General features: G+C 35.0%; 1 protein-coding gene across 2 annotated transcripts; it reads left to right on the top strand.

Moving 5' to 3' along the window:
• Nucleotides 1–6,974: 6,974 nt before the first annotated feature.
• On the top strand, nucleotides 6,975–13,842 carry LOC110725792 (protein trichome berefringence-like 7). 2 transcript variants are annotated; one of them, XM_021905260.1, is made up of 4 exons: nucleotides 6,975–8,196; nucleotides 10,147–10,305; nucleotides 11,312–11,623; nucleotides 13,495–13,842. In XM_021905260.1, exons 1-3 carry the CDS (start codon nucleotides 7,298–7,300, stop codon nucleotides 11,619–11,621), a joined length of 1,368 nt encoding a protein of 455 aa, XP_021760952.1. In that variant the 5' UTR covers nucleotides 6,975–7,297; the 3' UTR covers nucleotides 11,622–11,623; nucleotides 13,495–13,842. The 2 variants fall into 2 exon arrangements, with proteins under 2 accessions (XP_021760952.1, XP_021760954.1); XM_021905262.1 differs by having other exon boundaries at nucleotides 12,295–13,842.
• The last annotated feature ends 398 nt before the right edge of the window (nucleotides 13,843–14,240 follow it).

Raw genomic sequence — 14,240 nt, 5'->3', positions numbered from 1 at the left:
ATTGAATAACCACAATGATCTGGGTAAAGATAATCCAAACCTTCTTGAACACTATCTTTGAATTGATAATCAAGTGCCTTGTAACGACGACACTTTTCTTTCTTCAATCTCCTAATTTCTCGTAAGTAAGGAGCAACAGGATGGGCTACCTTCTTAGCGATCTTCTTAGGAGGGGACATAAAAATGCAGCAAGTTTATTGTAAAAACCCGCTCAGATACCAAATTGTCACAGTTAATTTTTCGCTAACTATGATGGCGCTAGATTTACTAACCAGCCAACTCACACACTAACTTATATAATAATCCACAACATAATGAACACGATAGAACACTTAGAATATATCACAAAGCATACTTTTATTAATATCATTCATAACATATTTACACGGTAGTTTCTGGATGCCTTGGACAAACCCCAAAGTCATCTATTTATAGGCAAAGGAGGACAACCCCCTCCAATGCGAACAGGCACTAAGCACGCATGAGCGCCAAGTGGCACTCATGCAATTAACCGTAAACTATTACAAGTCAGCAATCCTAACAAAGCATCGCAGATAGCATTCCTAGCCAACCATCGCGGATTACCACCATCAGTAATCCTAGCCAATCGTTGCGGATCGCCATCATCATCACTCGTGTTTCTTCGCTTCATCCAGAATGCCTTTGCCCACAATCCATGATCCATAATGTGAAGTTTCACTTCGCCTTGGCTGAGCATCTAATACTTATCCATATATAGCAACCGTTCGCATAACTGCTCCTTGCTCCAACCAACGCCTTGCTTCGCATTTCCATTTCACCTCTTCACATAAGGATTAACTCCCAACACCCGTGCCAACTGCCACCAAGCACAGCACCCGCGTGCTGCCTTGTCAGCACCGTGCTAGAGTCCAAGGGTCGTGTTGCTTCGCAACAACGCAACAGTAGCCAAGCGTTGCGTTGTTTCGCCAAACCGCACCATGGTCCAAGCGACGCATCGCTTCGCTGTACCATGCCGTTGGCTTGCTACGCTCCGCAACGACGCCGGTTCCCAACCGACGCGTCGCTTCGCAGCCAACGCCAAGCACCCACTAACAAAGGCTCGCCATGAGCCTTTGCTCACACCCAAGTCACTTAGCCTACTAGTATCAAGCCAACCTTGTGTCCAAGTCCTAGATAGCCCACACCATCCTTAGAACCATGCACCATAGCCCTAGCCAATGATGCGTCCATGGCTGTACCAAGCCATAACTGACACCTTCCCCCTAAAGAGCTTTATATTGCTCTGCGCTTATAATACTAGTGAACACGCCAGTGACAGAAACACAATAATGGACTATTGGCCCCAACCCTTGGGTCCAATGCCCATTTAAGCAACCTTAGCTTACCAAGCTAACATATAGAGGCAACCATATGCCCTTATTAACTTATTAACCACACCATAAGGTTTTACAATAATATGTACAAGGCCTAGCACCATATCCAAGCCGCATTGTGCCTTTACCTAGGCACGCCATGCCGCGCATGGCCCAAAAGGGGTCTTACAGTAACCATTTGCAATGATCAAAAGTTTTTTCTAAAAAATAAAAGGTAAGAAATTGCTAAAATTACACACTACATACAAACTACTACAGACTGATCATAGAAATTGCTTAAATTGAACCATCAAATAAAGATGAGAGGGATAGAGTTTAGAGATGAGAGACAATGAGAGAGAAAGAGACCTTCGAGTTTGCTCCAATGAAGCAGATGAGTTTGAACAATCAACAGCTCACTTGGTTCAAGAATAAAGCTGCTAAGGATCAAAGGAAGAAGGCACGTGAAGAGTCCTTTAGCAATCTCTTAGAAGTGTTGGAAGTTCTCGAGTAAAACACAAAGAAAGGTAAAATGGAGGGTCTCACTATGATAATTTACCAAAGCTTTGCGTCGTTTATTCTTTGGAGTAGTTTTGTACTACTTGTTTGAGAAGTGGTAAGCAGGTTATGGCCATATTTTCTTGACGGTTTATTATTCTTGGAATATTGTATCTATTACAATATTCAAAGGCTATTCGTATGAGTTATTTTTGTTGTTTATTTGGGAGTTACGTTCATCAATAACTTGTTATTATGCCCTTTAATTATCTCTTTAATAGGAAGTTACTCCTCTTAGTTGTTGGCCGTTTTCCCTTTGACATTTTTGTCATATTCTTCCATCTATTTCTATATATATTTTGTATTACCAACTTCAAATAAACACACACTCAAAAAATCAGAAATATTCTCTTCTTCTCTCTAAAAATACTCCGGCTTAGGGCAAGTATTCTGAATTCCAGTTAAATTTTGTGAGTGCACACAAATACTGCCAATGTGCTTATACTAGAGAGCGACCACTTGATATCTACTGTACTGGGGTAGCGTGGAATCATCTTTTAGGTCAGTGGTTCACCACGACATGACAACTGTCAATTTGACCAACATTGAATAAGTATTTATTGTATTATATTTGCTTATTTACTAAATTACTAACAATCCAAAAGACGATTAATTGACTTCCTTTTTTTTATTATTATTATTGGTATGTTAAATTTAGATAATGTTGTGATTTGGTTTTAGTCCGACTATTTTCTTTTATTAATTATAGATTTATGGATTATGCTGTTCTTGTAGTTACATGATTCATTAAGCAACTAGGTTAGAACCCGTGCGATACACAATTTATATAAAACCTAACATTAATTTGTACATTTTAAAAATTAATCGCTATTATACATGACTATAAATAAGAATTACTTATATTTTTTAATTTTAAATTTTTTTATTTTAATAAAAATTATGATATAGCATTTGTTCAACATTGTCTAATTCACAGTTCAATGTGGGAGGTCATTTAATAGTGTGCTATTTAAAATTGTTTCAATTTCCTACGATAAATTGATAGATTTTAGTTATAATGTAGAAGCTTTCAATATTTAATTAAATTTCAAAAATGTTAAATATGATATCTTTCGAAAAAAAAAGATGACATCATTATTATATTTAGGCAGAAATATTTTTTTATTGATAAAGCGACACGTGGGCAATGGTGATGTCAGCAACTTATGTTTTAGAAATAGTTAATAGATATATTATGGATTGTGATAGTATTGCTTATATGAGTTATTTTCATGGTATATATGATTATTTATATAATTTACAATGACTAATGCAAATATGTTTATAATTTTACAAATGCAAAATATATGACTATATTTTACTAATGCAAAATATATGATTTTTTTAAATTTTTTTTTACAAATGTTTATAATTTTAGACAAGCTATTGATTTTTTTTTTTGAAATAATTTTTCCTTAGTTGGAGAATATCCTTTGAATAGTACCATACGTTCCAAATTATTTTCAATAATTATTTTCATTTTTTCCAATAGTATAATATGCTCCAAAATAATTTAGAACATTGGAAAAAAAAATTTAGAACATAAGCTGAAATAATAATTTAGAACATAGGAACAAAATTTAGAATATAATCTTAAGAAATTAGAACATAAAAAATAATTTGGAACATAAGTAGAAAAAAATTTATAATATAGGAAAAACTTTAGAACATAAGCAGAAAAAAATTTAGGACATAGGAAAAAGTTTAGAACATAAAATGTTCTTACATACGAAAGGGTTCTTATATAAGGAGTAATTCTTACAGGATCCTTCCCATAGAGGAAGGCTCCTATAAGGACCCTTCTCTATGTAAGTACTCAATCTTATATAAGAACCAATCCCATCCCTATATTAGTTTTGATCTTACCATCTAAAATAATCCTTTAGTAATGACATTTTTGTAATTTTGAGAAGTTTATATTTAGAACATAGAAAAAAAATAAATTAGAACATAGAAATTTTTTTAGAACATAAGCAGAAAAAATTTAGAATATAGGTAAAAAAAAAAATTTAGAACATAAGCAAAGAAAAATTTAGAACATAAGAAAAATAATTTAAAACATTAGTTGAAAAAATAATTTATAACATAAGAAAAAATTTATAACACAAGTTGAAAAAATAATTTAGAACATTGGAAAAAATTTAGAACATAAGCTGAAATAGTAATTTAGAACATAGGAACAAATTTAGAACATAAGCTTAAAAAAAATTAGAGCATAGGATATAATTTGGATCAAAGTAGTGTGGGGGACTATTAAAAGTGGATGTAGTGTGGGACTGCTCATTGAGGGTTATAAAGGGAGAAACTTTGGTGGCTAGAGGCCGGTAGCTTTATGCTAACCGGATATCCATCTCCTACCACTGTCTCAACTCCTTTTGATAATCTTTCTTGATGTCAATAGCATTTGGTCCTCAATTAGCCTTGAATACAATGGATGTAAGCTAAGATTCAACAATGGTTAGATCAAAATAAATGGTTAAGCACCTTAAACTGCCTTGATACAATATGTGGACGATGATATTCCTCAAAATTGTATCTGAATAAAGGCTCCAATGAACGTACACCACTAAATCTGATCATGCAGGCGGTCGGGCAACAAATTCCGAAGTATAGGGATGCCATTTTATATACAATGTCCAATAAAAAAGAAATTAAAATAAAGAACATGATTATGAAGGAAGTAAAACCATCTACCAACAAAAATGTCAGCCTATGGCCAAGCTAGTAGAGACATAAGGCAATAAATAACTTGGAAATTAGAAAGAAAATAAGCGAGTAGGAAGGATGGTAATAAAATTTAATCACAAAATAGCCAAAGGAGTAAGCAACCCAATACTCAAATGGACAGTATATGCACAGAACAAAAGAATTAAAATGGAACCAAGAAATCAATGCACAAGGAACCCAACTTAGCAATAAAAATTAAAGCAGTAGAATAAAGAATCGAAGCCAACGGGCAAACAAACCCAAAAGACATAGTGAACATCATATAACAATTAAAAGGAAGTGGAAAGTAATGAAGGGGATATTCCAACGGTACATTAAACATTGATCTAGGAAACAAGTAGATTCCAACATAACACATTATGAAGAAAACTGAAAACTTATCATAAATTGTAAAGAACCCAAAGATAGGTGAGCCAGCAGGAGGGGGGATAGGCTAGGGAAGATTAGGGCCCTCAGGCTTTAAAAAAGCTACATCCTTGGGTCATAAGCCATACTTGGGCCATAAGCCCCATGGGCAACACTGAGCAACTTGAAAGGCTATTCCTTCAACCAAACGCTGCCCAAACCCAACCCTAAGGGGAAAACTGGTATGGGAAGGAAGGTGCCTTGAACCTTGGAAAGGCTGGAAACAAGGGGGAAAAAACAAAGGCAACAAAACAACCAATGGGGAAGAAAGAAATCATCAGGGACAGAGTAGCAAATAAGCAAAGTAAAATCTCAGTAGAACACAAAATCCGCGACAATTGCATGGTTGATCGGACGGTAGGTGATGGAGCAAATAATCATAGAGTAAAATGGGTGTGAGTTGTGATACAACAATGGTTGGATCAAGATCAATGTTGTCAAGCACCTTGAACTGCATTTATACAAAATTTGAACAATTGATATTCAACAAAACATTGGGGCTTTGTTTCTACAGTTTTGTGGAATATCATTGTCCGCATATTGTATCAATGCAGCTCAAGGTGCTTGATAACATTGATCTTGATCCAACTATTGTTGCATCACAACATCACGCCCATTTTACTCTATGATTTGCTCCATTATCTCCCGTTCGATCAACCATGCAATTGCCAAGGATTATGTGTTCTACTGGGATTTTACTTAGCTTATTTGCTACTCTATCTTTGATGATTTCTTTCTTCCCCATTGGTTCCTTTGTTGTTTTTGTGTTTCTCCACCTTTTCAGCCTTTGCATTGTTCAAGGCACCTTCCTTCCCAGACCAGTTTCCCCCTTAGGGTTGGGTTTTAGCAGCATTTGGTTGAAGGAATAGTCTTTTAAGTTGCTCGGTGTTGCCCATGGGGCTTATGACCCAAAGATGCAGATTTTTTCAAACCTAAGGCCTAATCTTCCCCATCGCGCCTCCTTGCTGGTTCACCTATCTTAGGGTTCCTTACAATTTATGACAAGTTTTCATTTTTCTTCAGTGTGTTGGAATCTACTTGTTTCTTCGATCAATGTTTAGTATACTGTTGGGTCATCCCCTTCATTACTTGTTTCCTCAATCAATGTTTAGTATATTGCTCGACCAATGTTTAGTATAGTGTGTTGCAATGCACAAGTTATTCATAGAAAATTGCATTGAGGGATGAGTGAGGAAATTTCAATAAGTTATTATGGTTATTATGTGTAATCGAAAAATTTGATATAAAAAAATTATATTTTTGAAACTTTAATTGGAATAAGGCTTGAATAAAGAACGTGGAAGGACTAAAATTAAAAAGAGCAAAGGAAAAGGTTAAATTGAAGAGGGGAGATCGATGAAGATGAAGTGTGTAACGGTGTATAGAAGATGAAGGGTAAGTTTAATGAAAGAATTAAAGAACAATAGTGTAATAAAAAATTAATAATACAAGAAGACATTTGACACTTGGGTTAGAGAAGTATAATAGGATGGGAACATGTGTATTTCCGGTTAGAGTTTTTAAATACTAAGTATATATGTAAGAATTTGACATGACAATTTTAAGATTAAAATTTCAATTTATATACTTATGTCTTTAAAATCTTGAAATTGAGCCAAATTCAATTCCCAAATTTTAAGTACATCCAAATAAGGTAATTAGGACAAATCCAAAATTTCAAAATGAAATTGTAGTTTTCAAACAAGCCATTATTAGGTACAAAATAATATGTTAATAAATTATCTAACACTCTAAAACACTCGTAAGCAAGATCCAAGTTAAAAAATTGCGGAGTAGACATTAGTAACATCAAGTAACGCTTAATTGATTCCTAAACGACCAACCCATAATTGTTTACAGAAATACAATAATATCTTAGTGCTTCTAATTAACTACTCCTAATCAGACTTATCATATATAGTAATCATAATTTCACAACTGTTGTTGAAAATCACCGACAACAATTCCAATATCAAAATCTGAACCCACCAAACTATCAACACTAAAATAGTCAACAGTTACTCAACACCAACAACATAGGAGGTTGTCTACTGTCTTCTTACCACTTTAAACTCCATCTTTCCTTCTTCATTACACTAACTCTCTAATCCACTCAGTACTACTACCAACAAAGTGGTTGCCATTTTAACAAGAAACATTGTAATTGTAAGATATCTGCTTTTTTCTAATCTCACACTTACTCAATTCTTTCAATCAAATTCATTTTCTTCTGATTTATTTACCAATTTTATTACAAATTTCTGAACTTTTTAATGGATTATGAAGTTGTGTTTCTGGGTTCACTTTCATTGATTTATTTACTTGCTTTATTGTACTGGGTATTCCTTAAAGATTTGATTAATGGTCTTAATTTGAGCTCATTTGGTCAATTTAAGAAATTTTATACTAGGGTTTCTAGTTTTGGGGATTTAAATTTAGTGGGTAATAATGGTAAAAACTCAGGTATAAGATCTGTTAATGGGATTTTAGCAACTGGGTGTTTGTTGATTTTCTTTCTAATTTTAGGTTTTGCATATTGGTTACTTTCTAGTGATTTGCAGCCTAATTCATTGGATCAGGGTTTTAGTATTCCTGGTCCTAATGATGCAAAAGGGCAATGTAATTTGTTTGATGGGAAATGGGTTCCTGATGATAGTTATCCTTTGTACAATGCATCTGATTGCCCGTTTGCCGAGGCCGGATTTAATTGCTTGGCAAATGGGAGAAGAGATGGTGATTATATGAAATGGAGGTGGAAGCCTAAGAATTGTGATCTTCCTAGGTTTGATGTACAAGCTTTATTGAATTATCTTCGAGGAAAGCGGGTCGTGTTTGTGGGTGATTCATTGACTAGAACACAATGGGAGTCTTTTATTTGTATGCTTATGTCTGGGGTAGAAGATAAACGGTTTGTGTATGAAGTTAATCAGAATTCGATTTCGAAGAAGATTAGGTTTTTGAATGTGAGGTTTGATTCTTATGACTTCACGGTCGAGTTTTACCGGTCTGTTTTCCTATCCTGGCTTACCACTCCACCGAAACGTGCACCCAAGAGAGTTAAGTGGACCATTAGACTTGACAAGATGGATAATGCTAATGAAGAATGGATTGATTCTGATGTCCTGATATTCAATACCGGGCACTGGTGGACGAAGACTAAGCTTTTTGAAACGTAAGTTCCCAAGATCTTATTATATGCTTTGATATGATTTGAAGGAATTGTTGAACTTTGACTTGCTAAACTTTATAGATCTTATTTGTTTGGTTCTCTTTCTCACTAATTTTGTGTAGTATGATCCGGTTTTAATGTTGTTGTCTTTCACTTTCACTTGCATACAACTCATTAAGTCATTATCCCATTATACTTGAGTGAATGGTGAGAACATGGTGAAATTCTATAATTTTGAGTCAGAAAATTCTAAAGGGCACATCAGTAATGATGAACCTGTCGTAGTGATGGGATACCAATGGCTTATAATATATATAGTGTATCAGAGGCTATACATATAGTCTTTCTTAAATGTATGATGACAGCACCATTGTGTATATGCTATAGGGAGATGCACAAATATTTAGTGGTATAATTTTCCATTAGGTTTTGGTTATAAGAATATAAGTGCACATCAACAGTCATTTACCAATTGTCATGAGCAAGGTTTTTCGACATTCAAAATCCATCTTAAACCTATATTTGGTGTCTCTTTTACTGTTGTGGGTTTATGGTTGCACAAGCCACATTGTTACTTCCACCTTAGGCCATGCTTGGATTGAAGGTAATGAATTAAGGGAGTAATAAAAGTCAAACTAGGAAAACATAAGTGATTAGAGGTGATGTTATACGAGACAAGGTGTTTACAAGTGAAATAAGGTAGTTGTGATATGATGAAAAGAGAGAGATGGAGGAATCATTACGTTCATAATGAGAGTTTTAGTTACCCACCACCCTCCTAGGATAACCGTGAAACCCCCAAAATGAGGGTAATAATTCCCTTTACTTCACCTCTCACCACACCATCGCTATATAATTCCATCTAGAATGACACCATCGCTATATAATTCCCTCTACAATGACACCATCACTATCTCATCCTTTCTTATATCCAACTTCATATTCTTTAGTTTGACTTTTATTAACCTGGTAATACAATACTATCAATCCAAGCAAGCCCTTATTGGGAATAATCTTGTTTTTGCTTTTCAAGTTTATTCCCAATAAGGGTTTTTTGACCCTGATGAGCAAGGCAAACAGAGTTAACTTTATCCCCTGTTTTCTAATCTCAATGGAATACAGTAACTGGTCTTATAAACTAACCTATTTCTGCTGTCAAAAAATCATCTCTCCCAGTTCTTACGGAATTTCACTACACTTGACAGGCCTTTACCAGAATTCAAGCTGAAATACACTATCACTTCTTTAACACCCTTTAACCTTATGTATTTATTATTTACCTGGTCACTCATTTAATCTTGATCTGATGTTGAATCCCCTCCCACCTTACGCTAGCCACCAGCCTCCCCCTCCTTTGACTTTGGTGGGGGCATCAGGGAAGTGGTGAATGTTGAAGGATATGGTGATATAATTTCAAAATTTTGTGATGATGTCACATGGCATAAATTCGTCCAACACAAAGAAGACCTTGTAAGACTAAACTTGAAGGATTAGGCCTGGTGGGGGAACTTATCAAGTATAATAGACTGTATACTTGAAATCATCAGTTTCTCAGAATTAATGAATACACAGAATGTACATGACACGACTATATCAATATTAATGATATAGGCTTGCTGCCTGTTTCAGTTATCAACTCACGAGCTCTTGTCATATCTCTTTCTCTATAATAAGATGTCTATGTGCTATCTGAGAGGATTTACTTTTCAGTATCTTGTTTTCCTAGTTATCATTTTATATTTCTAATGTTTGGTGGAAGGGGTAATCCCTTGAATTACAGCTATAATAAACTCCTTATATTACACATCATTGGAAAAACACCTGTGTCTTTATTTTAGTTACTCCAATTATTTTAGGAATCATTGATATTAGTTATTTCAAGGTTTCTCCATTTTGTGATTTCTTGATTGGTTGTTTTGTATGTAATTGCTTCTAACTTGTTTATTCAGACAGGGGTACCTATTTTCAGGTTGGTAAATCTCTGAAACTGGGAATGCCAGTAAGTAAAGCTCTGACAAAGGCTCTTGAAACCTGGGCATCATGGGTTGAGTCGAGGATCAATCATAATAGGACCCATGTATTCTTTCGTACTTTTGAAGCTTCTCACTGGAGGTGAGTTTTGTTTCAGACTTCAGGATATACATATTATAAATTGCCTTTCAGTTTGATTATGGTGTAATTTAAAGTTAGAACTTTCTTAAAGAAGTTTAAAGTGTTCTTTCTCCGAGACATGATTATGATCCTATTAAACAGTAAAAGTTCATACATTCCTTACCGTCTTCCCCCTCCTTTTCCCCTTTTGGTTATTCTGGTGTCTTGATACAATCTGTGTTTCCAGCTCATTAATGCCAGTATGTGCTGTAGCATCATTGTCATTTTCCAACTGATCTAATGCTTTCTCAAAATGGACTAGAAACTCTTTCTCCAAGTAAGCAAGGGACCATATATCAAGCTTGGCTTAGTTCTAGCATGACAACTTAATATAGACATGTGGATATAATTTGCGGATAAAAGGAAATCCCCAATTAATTGAAATTGCAGAAGTATTTTATTACTTCCTCTATCTCCCTAAATAAAAGTCCCATTTCACTCAAAATCCTTGTCCAAATATAAAAATCTCACTTCACCTTATCCGTTTCTTTATTTACTCATTACTAACCAAACCCCATTTTTTTCTTTTCTATTCACATTAACCAACCAAATCCCACAACCTTGTTTTTTATATTCACCTTCAATCAAACCAAATTCCACTATTTTATTTTTGTATTTACCTTCCCAGGAACATTTGTAAATGACAAGTGAGACTTTTTATTGGGGATGAAGGGAGTAGCATATTCTTCGTACTTTGGTTATGCCTATAGCAACATAATTGTTGATTTGGAGAAGAAAAATGTGGATTGTGTAAGGCTGTATATTGGTGTTGTTAGGAGCACTCTTTACTTGTAGGCTGTAGCTGTAGCTCTGTAAGCAGAATAAATCAATAATTTTCTATACTTATTATTTAGTTTAAAGTTTTATGCTTCAGTCTATATGTTTTGATCTCTGTAGCCGCTCATCAATTATACATTCAAGTAAATATTTGTTGAGATTCTGGTATTAATGCTGCTGAACACTACAGTGGTCGGAATCGTAATGCATGCAAGGTGACTCGAAGACCGATGTTGACAACTAAGGGTAGGGACAAAAGCCCTATATCAGATATGATATTGAGGGTTATCAAGAGTATGTCAGCACCTGTTACGCCTCTGCATGTCACTCCCATGGGAGCCTATCGCAGTGATGCACATGTGGGTAGATGGAGTGACAACCCATCAGTACCAGATTGTAGTCACTGGTGCCTGCCTGGGTTGCCAGATATGTGGAATGAAATCGTTTTTACATACCTTCTGCACAAAGATAAGATCACCCAACAACAAACTGCAAAGTGAAGGTAATTTATGACTTTTTATTTTCCGTTGTTATTTCGTGTTCAGGGACTAGTTTTTTAGGTTGAACATTGCAATCATCTGAAATATTCCATACTGAAATTCACTTTTCACTTTTGAATGGAATTCTACCAATAATCTGTTGCTTCTTTTCATACTTGTGTAAACAACTAAATAACAAAGTGCCTCACATACTTCTTAGTTCATACTCCGTACTGTATAATGTTAGGAGATTATTTCCAACTTTAATGCACTCTATCCGTCCAGAATTAATAGTTGTCTGAAACCTCCCTGATTACATGATGATACGTCAAACATGTTACTCCATGTAATTGTTTACTTACCGTATACTTTGGAAATCTGTGCGTGGACATAATTTAATTTAATTTTGAGAAATGTAACAACCTTTACGGAACATTCTGATATACTGCTGTGGTCTCCATAACTTCATCTTCTAAATGCTGTCAACTTAAAGTTCCTTGTTATCTGCCACTTTTATATTCCATGCTCATTTTACATATCCATTTTAAATTATTAATTGATTTCTCGTTTTACTTTGTAATTAATTAATGGCCGGGTCATACTCATTTAGTCTAGCATGGATTAAAGATTGTTTAGGTTGGGGTTATTAGCTTCCAACGACATCTGACTTTATAAAAAAATTAATGTTTATTAGGGAAGCAAAAAATCCGTCAGAAATCAAAATATTGTGTAAATCCTAGAACTGCGGATATATATGTTGATGACACCAAAGGGATATTAAATGAATGGAATTGGGATATGGATGGAATATAATGAAATAGAGCCACTTTGAGGTTCCCTATTAAATGAGGCATGGAAGGGAGCCACTACGAAGAAGTTCCGGGAGTTACGAAAGAAGCTTCGAGCTCATATTGGTCATGGTTTGAGAACGGGAATGGAACTCTATCAGATCGAGTCTCCCGTTGTTCCTCAGTAGCTCAGTGGTAGAGCGGTCGACTGATTGGTCGTAGGTTCGAATCCTACTTGGGGAGATTGGATTCATTCTTCATTCTTTAATTCAGAATGAAGGGGCTCGCTTTGACCGTTAAGAGTAGGTAAGTGAGTGACCCCTTCCCTGTTTTTTTTTCTATCTCGTCGTATCACATTCTCATTCTGTTCTGCGCTATTTGAAAATCTCCGTCAATACTTCAGTGTAGGTGCGGGATAATCTTTTGTTCGGGGCTATTTACAACTAGCCAACTAAGAATTCTCGGATGTACTAGCAGTGCATCAAAGATGCAGTCATTGATTCTCCCGAGAGGCTACAATTACCGCGAGCAAACATAAAACATATTAATGACATGACGAGGAGCACAGGGAGTAATATGTATATAAATTCCAGACAGATGCCAATTATCTATACTTAAAGATGCTATATTGGAGAAATTCACCTATATTGGCTATAGAAATTATGTTGATTAATTAAGGGTCTATGGCATGCAAGAAGATTAAGTAAAGGCTGTTCCATGACATTTCTCTTTATTCTGTTGTTTAACAATCAATTCATACATATCTTCCTTTCTTCGTGTTAGTAAAGGGTCCAGTAATAACTACTAATCAACTATCCACGGTCTGAATTGTAGCTTCTGTTTAGTGACTCTAGGCAAGGATAATCATCATATGACAAACAACCCTGTATATTTTGAATAGATGAACTTTCATGTCTTACCAAATAAGTGCATTTCCTGCCATGCTACATCTTACATTGTACTCCGTAGTTGTTAGTCTCCAACATTGATTCTGTAGATTTTCCTGCTTGAGTTGAAAAAACGGTTTCTGTATTCTGGAAATTAATCATTTGCATTGCCCATATTACTGAACAATTGGTTGATTGCATAAATTCCTTGTCCTGCAGTATTGTATTACAAGTTATGAGACAGAGGTGCAACCACGCAAGTGAAGATAATTATACATGTATCAACGTGTTAAAATGTTGGAACTTTGACCTGTAAAGTTCGTTCAGTCATCAACAGTTGATGTCTTTGGACATCAGGCATCTGAGCTAGAATTGGATAGATAGAATCATAGATGCTAGAAGCCACTCATCCTCGGCAGATTGTTGTATGTATTCTTGCTGTATCTGCTGTATGTTTGTAAATTCTCAGTGGATATTTCTGAAAATTCGTTCATCTGTGCATTGTTTGAAGTCCTATGTCCATATCAACTTGGTTATATACCTAAGAATTCAAGTTTTTTTTGTACACATTATCGAAATCTAGTTGATCATTTTTGCCCGAGAGAGGCTCTTTTTGCAAGAGCCATATATATACGGTTGCTGTGTTGTTGAAATTTTAGACTATAGATCTTGTTGCTGTATGTTCTGTTTTTCTCTGCTTGAAGCTGTCATAAAATCAAAGATATTTTTGGATGACAATTTGATTTCTTTATTCATATTATTGGTTTGGTGGGAAGAAAAAAGGCAGAAATAGAGGAAAGAAAGCCTGTGTAGTGTTGTAAAATACAATCTTCATATCTTAACTGAAGTGTTAAGCTAAAAGATACTTAGAAGCATGCATATAACACATGAACCTATAAATACTCCCTTCAACCTTGTCATTTATCATCAAACTCGAAAACCCAATTCAATCTAATCAAATATCC

Source organism: Chenopodium quinoa, unplaced genomic scaffold, assembly GCF_001683475.1.
Source record: "Chenopodium quinoa cultivar QQ74 unplaced genomic scaffold, ASM168347v1, whole genome shotgun sequence".
NCBI classification, from domain to species: Eukaryota; Viridiplantae; Streptophyta; class Magnoliopsida; order Caryophyllales; family Amaranthaceae; genus Chenopodium; species Chenopodium quinoa.
Note: the sequence above shows the minus strand (reverse complement) of the source record. Positions and strands in the feature narration are given on the sequence as shown.

Coding starts and splice junctions, on each gene's coding strand:
- LOC110725792 (XM_021905260.1), top strand. CDS start 7,298: ATGGATTATGAAGTTGTGTTTCTGGGTTCACTTTCATTGATTTATTTA. Junction 8,197..10,146: donor AAGACTAAGCTTTTTGAAAC/GTAAGTTCCCAA, acceptor TTATTCAGACAG/GGGTACCTATTTTCAGGTTG. Junction 10,306..11,311: donor TTTGAAGCTTCTCACTGGAG/GTGAGTTTTGTT, acceptor TGAACACTACAG/TGGTCGGAATCGTAATGCAT.